Source organism: Pollachius pollachius (assembly GCF_949987615.1).
Source record: "Pollachius pollachius genome assembly, chromosome: 10".
Lineage (NCBI taxonomy): Eukaryota > Metazoa > Chordata > Actinopteri > Gadiformes > Gadidae > Pollachius > Pollachius pollachius.
Window position 1 is genome coordinate 23,768,744 of NC_136943.1, and position 15,000 is coordinate 23,783,743.

A 15,000-nucleotide genomic window follows, 5' to 3' on the forward strand; every position below is an offset into this window, starting at 1 on the left:
GGCATCAGAGCAGCTGAGCCACGTGTGACTCCCGGTTCCATTCTGCTGTTAACTGCTCGTTAACTGTCACCGATTATGTCATATGAGCTTCATACAAATGGCTGCTGGGGATAGGTCTAGTTTGACCACGATAGTAGTCCCATTCAGCCCCCTTCTGTTTAAATACTTAAGGCAAACGTGTGAGTCTTTGGTTTCAGCCTCCATCTGTTCTGTCTTTCCTTCTGCAATCACTCCTTTCTTTCTTTCTTTCTTTCTTTCTTTCTTTCTTTCTTTCTTTCTTTCTTTCTTTCTTTCTTTCTTTCTTTCTTTCCTACCTTTGTTGCTCCCTCCCTGCCTTCTTTCCTTCCTACCTTCCTACATCCCTCCCCTTTTCCATGTACTATTGAATATCACCCATTGCTGTTGTAGTTCAGTGTACTTTAAGATACTTTCAAGGGACCTCTGTCAGACCAGGGGAGGAGGAGAAAACTGCTCAACTGAAATAACCAAACATTGGTTTACCTGGTCACAGCTGGTCACACCTGGTCACAGCTGGTAACGCTGAATGAGTGGTTCATTAATGTAGCCGTATTGTCAGGTATGATCATATACCTGAAGGTTTTCTTGTTACCTGTCTAAAAGTAACTGTGTATTACCTTTAGACAGGTAATACCACCTAAAGGTAATACCTGATGGGAGCTGTGTTTGGACCTAATTAGTCTTGTGGTCCTTAATCAAAGTGGGCCCTGAAAGGCCCAATGCCCAAGTATTGCATGACTCAGAGATGAAGTCTAAGCATAACGGCATACAGGTTAGAGTTAGCCCTAACCCTTAGCAGACTGGGCAGGTGCTTGTGTGACTGATTGTTTCCCAGCATGCCGTTCCTCCCAGGGGAAGAGGTCGTCGGTCACGATCTAGGACAGTTCTTTTCACACCTACTGGAGTGTGTGAGACACTCATGGTCGATTGGAAGACACTCAGAGTCAAGGCGAAGACAAATGTGTACCCGAATGACACTGCTCTCTCTCTCTCGCTCTCTCTCTCTCTCTCAAATTCAAAATCAAAATTCAAAAAAGCTTTATTGGCATGACTATTGGTAATCCAAACAGTATTGCCAAAGCATCACATTATTACAAATATTACAATAATAACAATAGAGAACGTCAGAACAATATGTACATATATCAACCTGTAACAATATAACATAACATACAGATATACGTATGTTATGTTATGTATGTACATATATATGTATGTACATATACAAAAAAAAAGCCTTAAAATTAATGAAATGAAAAGCTACATAAAACGCATTATAGTTTACTAATAATCAGTAATCAATCATCTCAAATCATCTCTCTCCCTCTCTCTCTCTCTCAGTCTCTCTCTCTCTCTCTCTCTCTCTCTCTCTCTCTCTCTATCCGTCTGTCCATCTCTTTCCGTCTGTCTGTCTCTGTCTGTCTGTCTCTCTGTCTTTCTGTCTCTGTCTCTGTCTCTCTGTCTCTCTGTCTCTCTGTCTGTCTCTCTCTCTCTCTATTCGTCTGTCTATCTCTGTCTGTCTGTCTGTCTCTCTCTGTCTCTGTCTCTCTCTCTCTGTCTTTCTGTCTCTTTGTCTCTGTCTCTATCTCTGTCTCTCTCTCTCTGTCCACCTGTCCGTCTCTCTCTGTCTCTCTCTCTCTCTCGCTCTGTCTCTGTCTCTCTCTGTCTCTCCCTCTCTCTCTCTCTCTCTCTGTTAACATTGTCAATGAGAGTGTGCAGCTATTTATAGTGAAAAATATATTGGATACAATCAGAAATGTATTGCTTAAAAATTTTAAAAAATAATAAAGTACGATTTGTAAATTGCAGTTAAATATATTAAATATGAGAGACTAGTATTTAGTCTGAGGACTAAATGAGGTACGCCAGAAGATGAGTTCCCCCTGATGGTGTCTGGAAGGGGCTGGTGGTGGGACTGGATGGAGGTCTGGAGGACTTCGTCTCTCTCTCAATAAACAGGTTGAGCTGAGTCCCAGAGGTGAAGGAATGCAGGAAGGCTTCAAACAGAGACAGCAGCATGAAGGAGCCATGTAGATATACACTAATATGCACAATGTAGTCATATTAGTGCACAAGGTCTTCATTGGTTGAGAGATGAAGGGGAGGGGCCCCCCAACAGTGTTTGAATTTAAAACCCAGACATAGATCGATGAGAAATAGAAGAGGAATGTGGGCTTCCTGAATTAACTTTTGCATTAGCTACATAATAATAAGTTAGAACTGTGAAAACCCTGCAACAAATTTAGTTCTTTACCCAAAATCTGTCCACCCTTCACTGAGTGTGTGGGCTTGCATGTATTAATCTGACACACACACACACACACTCACGCGCGCACACACACACACACACACACACACACACACACACACACACACACACACACACACACACACACACACACACACACACACACACACACACACACACACACACACACACACACACACACACACACACAGCACGCACACTCCCCAAACAATGGTCAGATTAGTGGGCTATGGAAGGTATGTCTCCTAGGATCCAGGATGAGCTGGTTCTCTCCTCTCCTGCTGATCAGACATCCATAGGATTGCTGTATGGTTTGGCAGTCGGATAGGGAAGCTTGGATGCAGGAAAGGATGCGCTTTGCTGCCGAAATGAGAGTGTAGATCAGTGTAGGTATATTACTGGCTGCTATTGCTGCTGCCATTTCACTAAACCCCATGACAATATTGCTTTGTATGGACTAAAGTTGCCTATGTTATAGGAACTTCAATTAGGTCTTCTCTTGCTGAGGATGAAAACATTTGTATTTACGTAGTGAAAACCCTTTTTACCATTATTATTATTATTATTATTATTATTATTATTATTACAAAGAGCCTCTCCTTTCCTGAAAGGACATCTATCAAAGATGGTAGGTCAAATCAAAATCAAACACTGGCAGTCTGAGTGCTTTATATGACAAAATATAAACCAAACTAAAGATCCAGTTCAACGTGTGGCCCCGCCCCGCCCTTCCTCTATTGGCCGCTGGTGGGAGTTCACCAGGGGGTTGATGGAGTTCTTCCAACCAGGAAATGAATTCCAAGGAGACTCAAACCAAACCCCTCTAAGACAGAGGGCAGCAAGGAGACTCAAACCATACCCCTCTAGGACAGAGGGCAACAAGGAGACTCAAACCAAACCCCTCTAGGACAGAGGGCAGCAAGGAGACTCAAACCAAACCCCTCTAGGACAGAGGGCAGCAAGGAGACTCAAACCAAACCCCTCTAGGACAGAGGGCAGCAAGGAGACTCAAACCATACCCCTCTAGGACAGAGGGCAGCAAGGAGACTCAAACCAAACCCCTCTAGGACAGAGGGCAACAAGGAGACTCAAACCAAACCCCTCTAGGACAGAGGGCAGCAAGGAGACTCAAACCAAACCCCTCTAGGACAGAGGGCAGCAAGGAGACTCAAACCAAACCCCTCTAGGACAGAGGGCAGCAAGGAGACTCAAACCATACCCCTCTAGGACAGAGGGCAGCAAGGAGACTCAAACCAAACCCCTCTAGGACAGAGGGCAGCAAGGAGACTCAAACCAAACCCCTCTAGGACAGAGGGCAGCAAGGAGACTCAAACCAAACCCCTCTAGGACAGAGGGCAGCAAGGAGACTCAAACCAAACCCCTCTAGGACAGAGGGCAACAAGGAGACTCAAACCAAACCCCTCTAGGACAGAGGGCAACAAGGAGACTCAAACCAAACCCCTCTAGGACAGAGGGCAGCAAGGAGACTCAAACCATACCCCTCTAGGACAGAGGGAAGCAAGGAGACTCAAACCAAACCCCTCTAGGACAGAGGGCAACAAGGAGACTCAAACCAAACCCCTCTAGGACAGAGGGCAGCAAGGAGACTCAAACCAAACCCCTCTAGGACAGAGGGCAACAAGGAGACTCAAACCAAACCCCTCTAGGACAGAGGGCAACAAGGAGACTCAAATCAAACCCCTCTAGGACAGAGGGCAACAAGGAGACTCAAACCATACCCCTCTAGGACAGAGGGCAGCAAGGAGACTCAAACCAAACCCCTCTAGGACAGAGGGCAGCAAGGAGACTCAAATCATACCCCTCTAGGACAGAGGGCAGCAAGGAGACTCAAACCAAACCCCTCTAGGACAGAGGGCAACAAGGAGACTCAAACCAAACCCCTCTAGGACAGAGGGCAGCAAGGAGACTCAAACCAAACCCCTCTAGGACAGAGGGCAGCAAGGAGACTCAAACCAAACCCCTCTAGGACAGAGGGCAGCAAGGAGACTCAAACCAAACCCCTCTAGGACAGAGGGCAGCAAGGAGACTCAAACCAAACCCCTCTAGGACAGAGGGCAGCAAGGAGACTCAATGGGACGCAGTGGGCTCCATAGCCCAACTCCTCATATTGGGAAGAGAACCGTAAACGTAACCTTAAACGTAACAGTCACTGTAGCCCTAATGGTAAACGTAACCTTAACTGTAACCGGTACCGGAACCGGAACAGTATACCATTTCTCGCTAGAAATGTTTTTAAAACCCATTTTTATGCTATCAACTATCGCAAGATTTACATTTACATTTACATTTAGGGCATTTAGCAGACGCTTTTATCCAAAGCGACTTACAAGAAGTGCATTTGTTACAATAAGTACATTTGTCATAAGAAGTGAAACAATATATCGCTGTCGGTACAGTAAAGATGTTCATAGAACCAAGTGTAAGTATTACAATCGCTAGGCTAACCCATTTCCAGTGTAAAGCAGCGATAGCAGCTACTGTAGATGCTACACAATTAAGTACCTTGAATAAGTGCAATGTACAAGTGCCAGGACGTACAACATTCAATGGTGGCTGTGCCACCATTGAATGTTGATATCAAAGTATTGCACTTTCCACTTTTTTTTTAAGATATCAAAGTATTGCACTTTCCACCGGGAATTAAATAAATGTCAGCCATGTTGTTCGTTTTTGTAGACAGAAACGAGGCAGGTCGACAGAGCGAAGAGGCCAGAGAAACTCCGTCAGCTCACAATTTTCAGCCGAAACTGATAGGTTTTCCGCTGTGGACCAACTTGTACAACACAGTGTGAGCCTGTTGTAAAGTGGGTCAATGTCACAGACGTGTGTGAGACGAGGCTCCCTGCAGGTGTCCTATAGTTGTGGAGCATGTCGGCACCGCTGCCTCTGCCAGCCTCATCGAGCCTAATGGCCTCCCTTAAAACACTGTGGGCCATCGAAGCACTGCAAACACACACACACACACACAGACACACACACACATTGCTTTCCCTGTAGCGCTGGATTTATTAATACTGACATGATGTGGTACTGTGTATGTGTGTGTGTTTGTTTGTGTATATTTGTTTGCGTGTGTTTATGTACATCCATTTGGCTTAAGGACTGTGCTGCTTGAGGATCTTCTTAACACGATTTCATGACTTCACAACTTAACTTTCCTTGTCCACACACACACACACACACACAGCAAACACAGGCACACAAACACACACACACATGCAGATACACAGAGACTAACACAAACGCAGACACCCTTGGGACCTTCCCCATGTTCTGAGCTGGGGACAGACTGCGTCACGCTTGTGGATGAAGTTATACAGTCAGAGAGAGAGACAGACAGAAGGGGAAGAGCTGGAGTGGAAGAGAGACAGCTTAGTCACAGAAGGGTGAGAGGTAATGTCTGGAGGGTGAGAGGTGATGTCTCCATGTACTTCTGTTCTTCTCTCTCTCTCCCCATTCTGCCTTCGGATTTTCTACATTAATTTTATCCACATTACAACCTCTTTACTGGCTGCCATGTCATTCTGCATAGTTTAATGCTCTTGGTTGTTATGCACACTTTCTTTGTCATCCTGATATGGCTTCTCTGGTTCTGGATCGTCTCTGTGAGCCAAGCAGCGAGCTCAGGAATCCACGGGACACATGGTTAAAAAGAATAATACAGTGATGACACAGCTCCCACCAGATAATAAGATATTTGAGTGATAATATGATATGTGAGTGAGGGAAATTCAGAGTGTCGGTTACAGAGGCAGAGAATTATCGGGACATCGATAAGTTATATGATGATTTATTGCACAAATGGTGGTTATTATTAATTCCAATTGTGTAAATCTAAACATCATGTGATCGCACATGGAGTCAATGTCCTAAAGATATTGGATGCAACAATGATGTGAATAGACGTTATATTAATGTGAATAGTCTTTCAATTCATGTGAATAGACGTTATATTGATGTGAATAGACGTTATAGTGATGTGAATAGACGTTATATTGATGTGAATAGACGTTATATTGATGTGAATAGAGGTTACAATGATGTGAATAGATGTTACATTGACGTTAATAGACGTCATATTGATGTGAATAGACTTTACATTGACGTTAATAGACGTTATATTGATGTGAATAGACTTTACATTGACGTTAATAGACGTTATATTGATGTGAATAGATGTTATATTGGTGTGAATAGAGGTTACAATGATGTGAATGACGTTACATTGACGTTAATAGACGTTATATTGATGTGAATAGATGTTATATTGATGTGAATAGAGGTTACAATGATGTGAATAGACTTTACATTGACGTTAGTAGACGTTATATTGATGTGGATAGACGTTATCTTGATGTGAATAGACGTTACATTGACGTTAATAGACGTTATATTGATGTGAATAGACGTTACATTGACGTTAATAGACGTTATATTGATGTGAATAGACGTTACATTGACGTTAATAGACGTTATATTGATGTGAATAGATGTTATATTGATGTGAATAGAGGTTACAATGATGTGAATAGACGTTACATTGACGTTAATAGACGTTATATTGATGTGAATAGACTTTACATTGACTTTAGTAGACGTTATCTTGATGTGGATAGACGTTATCTTGATGTGAATAGACGTTATATTGACTTTAGTAGACGTTATCTTGATGTGGATAGACGTTATCTTGATGTGAATAGATGTTATATTGATGTGAATAGATGTTATATTGATGTGAATAGACGTTACATTGACGTTAATAGACGTTATAATGATGTGAATAGACTTTACATTGACGTTAATAGACGTTATATTGATGTGAATAGACTTTACATTGACTTTAGTAGACGTTATATTGATGTGGATAGACGTTATCTTGATGTGAATAGACGTTATATTGACGTTAATAGACGTTATATTGATGTGAATAGACGTTATATTGACGTTAATAGACGTTATATTGATGTGAATAGACGTTATATTGACGTGTAGACAGCCAGACGTGTTTCACTGGTCACACCACCGCCGAAGATGATCCAAGCTCATGTTTCCTCTGGAAGCCCTCAGAGACCAGGGTTCAAATGGAAGACAGGGACAGGCAGACAGACAGGTACAGGTAGACAGACAGGTGCAGGCAGACAGGCACAAGCAGACAGACAGACAGGCACAGATAGACAGGTACAGGCAGACAACTACAGGCAGACAGTGACAGACAGAAAGGTGCATGCACAAAGGGACAGGCAGACAGAAAGGCACAGGCAGACAGACAGGCAGACAGGCAGACTTTAACCAGTCAATAAGCACGGACTGGTTCCCTCCCAACCCCGTACACACTGCATCACATCTCTCATTGAGCTAAAGTAGCTGAAAGCTAATTAACCCTGCTTCTTCTTCTTTTCGTGTCTTTGAAGCTAGTTGGCTATATGACAGTTTCTCATTTGTTTAGACAGTCCTTTGCTGTAAGCTAATTAACCCTGTGGCTCCAGGAGTAGAGGAAAAGAATAACAATATCTTTATTTATATTGCATTTTTTTTACGGTAACAATGCAACAGGCAATCAAGTGCTTCGCAATACGGTACACAGAACAACAGTAAATTATAGATAAGACAACTGAGTGGGGTCATACAGGGAATAACAAATCAACACATTTAAAAACAACAGAAGGTGATGATGTCTGATTTTTAATTGATCGCTCTGATAAAACTGGGCACCGCAGCTTATCTCTTCAGCTGCTGCAGTGTGCAAGAGCCCGGACTCAAAGATGTGCTCTAGTTTGGAGGATGGGGAATGGACGCATGTTCCTTGCTAGAGGACCTGTGTCCGAGCCTTATGGGAGGAGAAACGTATTCTAAAATCAATCCTCTCAGCGACAGCAGCCTGAGGCTGACGTGGAGCAGCAGGGTGTGGGACATTTCTCCACATTTGGGTTGAGGTGTTTGGAGATGTTTTATACAGGACGGGTGCTTTTTGGATAAGAGGTGTTTGGCCTTTTGTCATTGGGTGGTAACGCACCAATGGCACCAAGACAAACGGAGTGTGGGTTCTACTGAGATGTACGAAAGCGATATTGAACATTGTACTTATAAATGCCATGGCCAAAGGGCCGCGTCTTTGGGGAGCAATGTGGGTTCATTCACACGACTCATCCAATCATACTGTCATAGTGGACGGGTGAGGGGGTGAAACACAAAGTCACTTTGCACCTTGTGAGTCTTCCTGCCCCGCTCTCCTCCCTCTTGTCTTAACGTTCATTTTTCTGCCTACACAATCGATCATCTCACCACTCACACACAAACACACGCACCCACGCACACACACATACATATACACAAGCACACACCACACACACACACACACTCACACACAAACACATGCACCCACGCACACACACACTAACGCGCACACACACACAAACACACGCACCCACGCAGACACACACTAACGCACAAACACATACACGCATACACACACACACCAACGCACACACACATACACCACACATACACACACACACACACACACACTGTGTGTAAGTGTGTAAGTGTGTGTGTGTGTGTGTGTGTGTGTGTGTGTGTGTGTGTGCAACAACAAAGTGCAGTATACACTTTGTGTTATCGCTTGGTTGACATGTTGAATTATTCAATCTTGGAGATGGTGTATTAGCACGCTATAGGGTCCTTTGGTCCTTTGGTCTAACTTTGTCTCCCAATTCCTCTTCTCAAGCCTTCAACTGTCATGCTTTTTCCAAACACATACATACACACACACACACACACACACACACACACACACACACACACACACACACACACACACACACACACACACATGCACACTCCCCCCCAAGAGGTTCTGCTATGTCAACCAGGGCTGCTGCAGTCCAGACAGCCCCTATCAACTCTCAACAACATCTGGATTTGGTACAATTATAGCTAGCAAAACTGTACCTAGACTCATATCGATCTCATGTAAAAACACATTCTAACCAAAGACCAGCCACTTTATCTAATGCCTGTAGATCAGGGTCCCACTGCTGTCGGTGTAGAGTGGGCCTGGTTGCAGTCTGGGTAAAGGTAATCACACGCCAACGTCTTCCATTCCAAGTGAAACAATAAGTAAGAAAAGGTCCAAAGGTTATAATTAGCACACTCTTAAGGAGAAAGTGTCCAGGGATTGACTTACAGCAGCATGAAGAAAAAGGCAGAGTGACTTTTTCTCACAGAGAACAAAAGCTCCAATTAGCAGGCTGATTATAATTACCCTCACTCCCTCCGCCGGTCAGAGGCTTAAACAGCCGACGGAGGGAGAGAGGCAGCCTGCTTTTTTTATGGTTGCTGTCAACGTGGACTGACCCAAAGTGTCTCAGGAGGAGAGCGCTTCATTAAGTTTCTTGAACTCACTCGCCAAGGGCCCTGAGGAGGCTTCCTCTGCGCTCCAGGCGAACCTGTTTTACTGGATGTCGGCTGGATCAAACCTTCTTAAATGTTATTGAAGGGCTCCTTTCTTTGATGGGTATGGAGAGCAGACTCCAGGTGATACAGTCAATGGGAACAACTCAACCTTGAATATAAACTGCCTTACCTGAGGCTCCCCCTTCCGGTCCGAGCCTGGCTGCCTAACACATTTCCTGGATGTCTCTGGAAGGTTTTCCCCAGAACATGGAGGCTAGTGGAATAGTTCTGCACCTCAGATGGCCTGGTCTGGTCTCAGTGGAATCCAATAGCAGCTAGACAACTTTTATATCAGAACTGAACTTGAACCAGTAGCAATTGGCTTCAAAGTCTGAAAACCCGTGAGTCGTTTTATTTGGATCCCAAATGAACCATTTAAGACGGACATTCAGACAACATTTTTGAAATGATTATTATCTACTTAAAAATGATAAACTTTTTTTTATTTTTATAGTGTAACATGCAACCTCATAGTAGTACTGAGGAAATCTGTATTACTGTGTATTACTGTAGTGGTATCTGTGAATTACTAGGGTGGTATCTGTGTATTACTGTAGTTGTATGTGTGTATTACTGTGGTGGTATGTGTGTATTACTGTAGTGGTATGTGTGTATTATTGTGGTGGTATGTGTGTATTATTGTGGTGGTATGTGTGTACTACTGTAGTGGTATGTGTGCATTACTGTAGTGGTATGTGTGTATTACTGTAGTTGTATGTGTGTATTACTGTATGTGTGCATTACTGTAGTTGTATGTGTGTATTACTGTGGTGGTATGTGTGTATTACTGTAGTTGTATGTGTGTATTACTGTAGTGGTATGTGTGTATTACTGTAGTGGTATGTGTGTATTACTGTAGTGGTATGTGTGCATTACTGTAGTGGTATGTGTGTATTATTGTGGTGGTATGTGTGCATTACTGAAGTGGTATGTGTATATTACTGTAGTTGTATGTGTCTATTACTGTAGTGGCATGTGTGTATTACTGTAGTTGTATGTGTGTATTACTGTAGTGGTAAGTGTGTATTACTGTAGTGGTATGTGTGCATTACTGAAGTGGTATGTGTGTATTACTGTAGTAGAATGTGTGTATTACTGTGGTGGTATGTGTGTATTACTGTGGTGGTATGTGTGTATTACTGTAGTGGTATGTGTGTATTACTGTAGTTGTATGTGTGTATTACTGTAGTGGTATGTGTGTATTACTGTAGTGGTATGTGTGTATTACTGTAGTGGTATGTGTGTATTACTGTAGTTGTATGTGTGTATTACTGTAGTGGTATGTGTGTATTACTGTAGTGGTATGTGTGTATTACTGTAGTTGTATGTGTGTATTACTGTAGTGGTATGTGTGCATTACTGTAGTTGTATGTGTGTATTACTGTGGTGGTATGTGTGTATTACTGTAGTGGTATGTGTGCATTACTGAGGTGGTATGTGTGTATTACTGTAGTGGTATGTGTGTATTACTGTAGTGGTATGTGTGCATTACTGTGGTGGTATGTGTGTATTACTGTGGTGGTATGTGTGTATTACTGTAGTGGTATGTGTGCATTACTGAGGTGGTATGTGTGTATTACTGTAGTGGTATGTGTGTATTACTGTAGTGGTATGTGTGCATTACTGTGGTGGTATGTGTGTATTACTGTAGTGGTATGTGTGTATTACTGTAGTGGTATGTGTGCATTACTGTGGTGGTATGTGTGTATTACTGTAGTGGTATGTGTGTATTACTGTAGTGGTATGTGTGTATTACTGTAGTGGTATGTGTGCATTACTGTAGTTGTGTGTGTGTATTACTGTAGTTGTATGTGTGTATTACTGTAGTGGTATGTGTGTATTACTAGGCCTTTTTACACTGCCAAGCCGGCAATTTCCCTTCCTTGCCTGTGTAAAACTGAGGGGGGTAAATCCCCCTTCGTCACAGAGCTGGCATTCTTGGTTCACTGGCGAGTAGACCTCTTTAGAATAATTTGAATAATCCAAATGTTTTAATTTTTTTATGATTCAAGACACTCGCATGCAAGAATGACTATACATCTGAGTGTAGGCTACAATCGTGATTAACTATTTAAAAGTGCAAAAACGCCAACATATTCTTTATTTGGCTGACCACATGTTTTTATCCCAACAATAGCCTTGTAAGGAAAGTTCCTCTGGTACTTTCTCGTAGACTGCACCATCTTTCCCCGTCTTTGTTAAATGTGACTGCATCTCCTTTTCTCCCATAATGGTCAGCAGCACGCTGATTTCCCTGTCTCTCCAGTTAGAACTACTCATGTTGATATCATTGCGTTGTCTCTGTTGTAGAGACAACGCAGCAACACCCCTACCAAAGTCTCACCCCTGGAACCGCTCATCCGTCTAATCGCATTTACATCAGAATGAAATCGCCAATATGTGTAGGGTATGTGTAGAGAGGGTAAATTGGGGTGCGAAATCAAGCCAGTAAATTACCTTGGTTAGTGTAAACCTTTTTCCCATGCCGGGAAAAAGGCGTGCATAAGACGGGCATATTTGGCAGTGGATAAACGTTTACTGTAGTGGTATGTGTTTATAACCTGTGTCTAAACTCTATTCTCTACACTGAAGCCTCTGCTGAAGACTTGGACAGTGAGGGATGTGGGGGGTTGGTGTGAGGGCTAATCCAGCTCCAGTCCTTTGGAGAAGGCCATGTCCAGCTAACCAGAATAAACAAAGGGATATAAAAGGATAAGTGGAAAAACTGGAAACACACATGAAGGGATGCATGAACGCACACAGACACACACACACACAAGAACACACATGCAGACAAAAACACACACACACACACACGAACGCACGCACGCACGCACGCACGCACACACGCACACATGCACACACACACACACACACTAACAGAAGCTATTGCCTCTCAGTCTCTAAAGGTCCAGTGCTGAGAGATCTGCTAAAAGCATTCAAGGGTTTGGCTCAAATGAGGAGGAAACAAGGTTAATTTTGATAATATTGATGGACTTTGGGCTTGTTGACGGGTGTTTTTCTTTCTGCGTGTATGTCAAATATCCTCCTCTTGCAGTAATGTATTCTCAGGTGGTTGTTTCATTGCTTGGTTAGTTTACCTATTTTTTGTATCACGTTGACTTGAATGACTTGACTACAAAATGTCCGCTGTCTCTGCCTCACTGGTTGGATCTCAGGCTGCTGTTCATCCAAAGGGGAAGACAGATTGTTTCGGAGGTTGTTCCGAAAGTACAACCAGTTCATCAGACCTGTGGAGAATGTATCGGATCCAGTCATGGTGGCATTTCAAGTCTCCATATCCCAACTGGTGAAAGTGGTAAGAGATCAGGACCATCTCCAGGGTTTTGCATCATTGTTGCAATAAAATCCATCTGTCCATCTATCAACCAACCCATTCTTCCCTCTACCCATATACCAATCCCTCCCTCCATCCATCCATCCATCCATCTACCCATCCATCCATCCATCCATTCATTTATTTACTACCTTTTATTTCCTGTTGCTGTCTGACGGGTCCCACTGATGTCCTTGTAGGATGAGGTCAACCAGATCATGGAGACCAACCTGTGGTTGAGACATGTGAGTGAAGATTTCAAATGTTGTGGTAATAGCCCGGCAGGCAACGCTTTCAGTTATATGCTTCAATATTATGATGGCCTTTGTCAACTGCATTTTAGATCTGGAATGACTACAAGCTGAAATGGGCCCCTGTGGATTATGACGGAATCGAGTTCATTCGAGTTCCTTCCAACAAAATTTGGAGACCAGATATTGTTCTGTACAACAAGTAAGCGCTTTTTGGTTAACAACCCAGGAAACTCAAACCCCAAGCGCCTTGTATTTGACTTTGTCTTTTCTGTCTTTGTCTGGGATGGGTCTTTTTGTGTTGAACATTTCACACCATAATGTTGGGAATGAAAAGCCTGAAATCAGTATTTGATGATCCCTTTTCATATTATCTTACCCTTATCTATAACTTTTACAGTCTTATGAACGCATACATTTGTCTCCCAATCTCATGTTCTCTCTCAGTGCTGTGGGGGATTTCCTGGTGGAGGACAAGACCAAGGCCCTGCTGAAGTTTGATGGCACCATCACCTGGGTTCCTCCGGCCATATTCAAGTCCTCCTGCCCCATGGACATCACTTACTTCCCCTTCGACTACCAGAACTGCTCCATGAAGTTTGGGTCATGGACCTATGACAAGGCAAACATAGACCTGGTTCTCATTGGTTCTAAGGTAGGTCAATGCCCCTCCCCTTTACAAACTCCCAAAGTGTTGAGTTGCTGTGCACATTCCACTGTAAAGATTTGAATGTTTGACGCTGTTATCTTATATAGTATGGGTACAACGTATTTTACTCACAGCCTTAGCATCTTGAACCATACCAGATTACAAAAGTTATTATATTTTACTTCTCAAACTTACTGACTTCTTATTCATTACTGAAGTAAAAAGTGATTATCTTGTGAAGTTCAATGTTTAATGTCACTGACTCAATCTTGACTAAGGTGAACCTCAAGGACTTCTGGGAGAGCGGCGAGTGGGAGATCATCGACGCGCCGGGCTACAAGCACGACATCAAGTACAACTGCTGCGTGGAGATCTACCCGGACATCACCTACTCCTTCTACATCCGCCGGCTGCCCCTCTTCTACACCATCAACCTCATCATCCCCTGCCTGCTCATCTCCTTCCTCACCGTGCTGGTCTTCTACCTGCCGTCCGACTGCGGCGAGAAGGTCACCCTGTGCATCTCCGTGCTGCTGTCGCTCACCGTGTTCCTGCTGGTCATCACCGAGACCATCCCGTCCACCTCGCTGGTCATCCCGCTCATCGGCGAGTACCTCCTCTTCACCATGATCTTCGTCACGCTCAGCATCGTCATCACCGTGTTCGTGCTCAACGTGCACTACCGCACGCCCATGACCCACACCATGCCGGCCTGGGTGCGCGCCGTGTTCCTGGACGTCCTGCCCCGGGTGATGTTCATGAGGCGGCCCCTCGACGTGGGCTGCAGCCCCCCTCTCTGCGCCCTCACCGGGCTGGAGGCGGGGGGCCGGCGACGAGGAAGAGGAGGAGGAGAAGGGGCGGTAGGTGGAGGAGGCGAAGGTGGAGGAGGAGTGGTCGCCAGCAGCCAGGGAGGAGCTAGGAAGAGGAAGAACAGCCTGGCAGCCGGAGGAGGAGGAGGAGGAGGAGGAGGCATAAGGCGTGACAGTGTGACGGTGGGGGGGAT

The 15,000-nt window shown here is 44.0% G+C and overlaps 1 protein-coding gene across 1 annotated transcript in view; it reads left to right on the top strand.

Moving 5' to 3' along the window:
* The window catches only part of LOC307081932 (neuronal acetylcholine receptor subunit alpha-3-like), a gene marked incomplete at both ends in the record, with an annotated part of 19,378 nt that overhangs the window by 570 nt on the left and 3,808 nt on the right, over positions 1-15,000 (top strand). Inside the window, 5 exons of the mRNA XM_079745304.1 lie at positions 12,940-13,079; positions 13,298-13,342; positions 13,441-13,550; positions 13,796-14,003; positions 14,276-14,815. Coding sequence (XP_079601430.1) covers positions 12,940-13,079; positions 13,298-13,342; positions 13,441-13,550; positions 13,796-14,003; positions 14,276-14,815 — 1,043 coding nt within the window. The remainder of the gene's footprint in view (positions 1-12,939; positions 13,080-13,297; positions 13,343-13,440; positions 13,551-13,795; positions 14,004-14,275; positions 14,816-15,000) is intronic.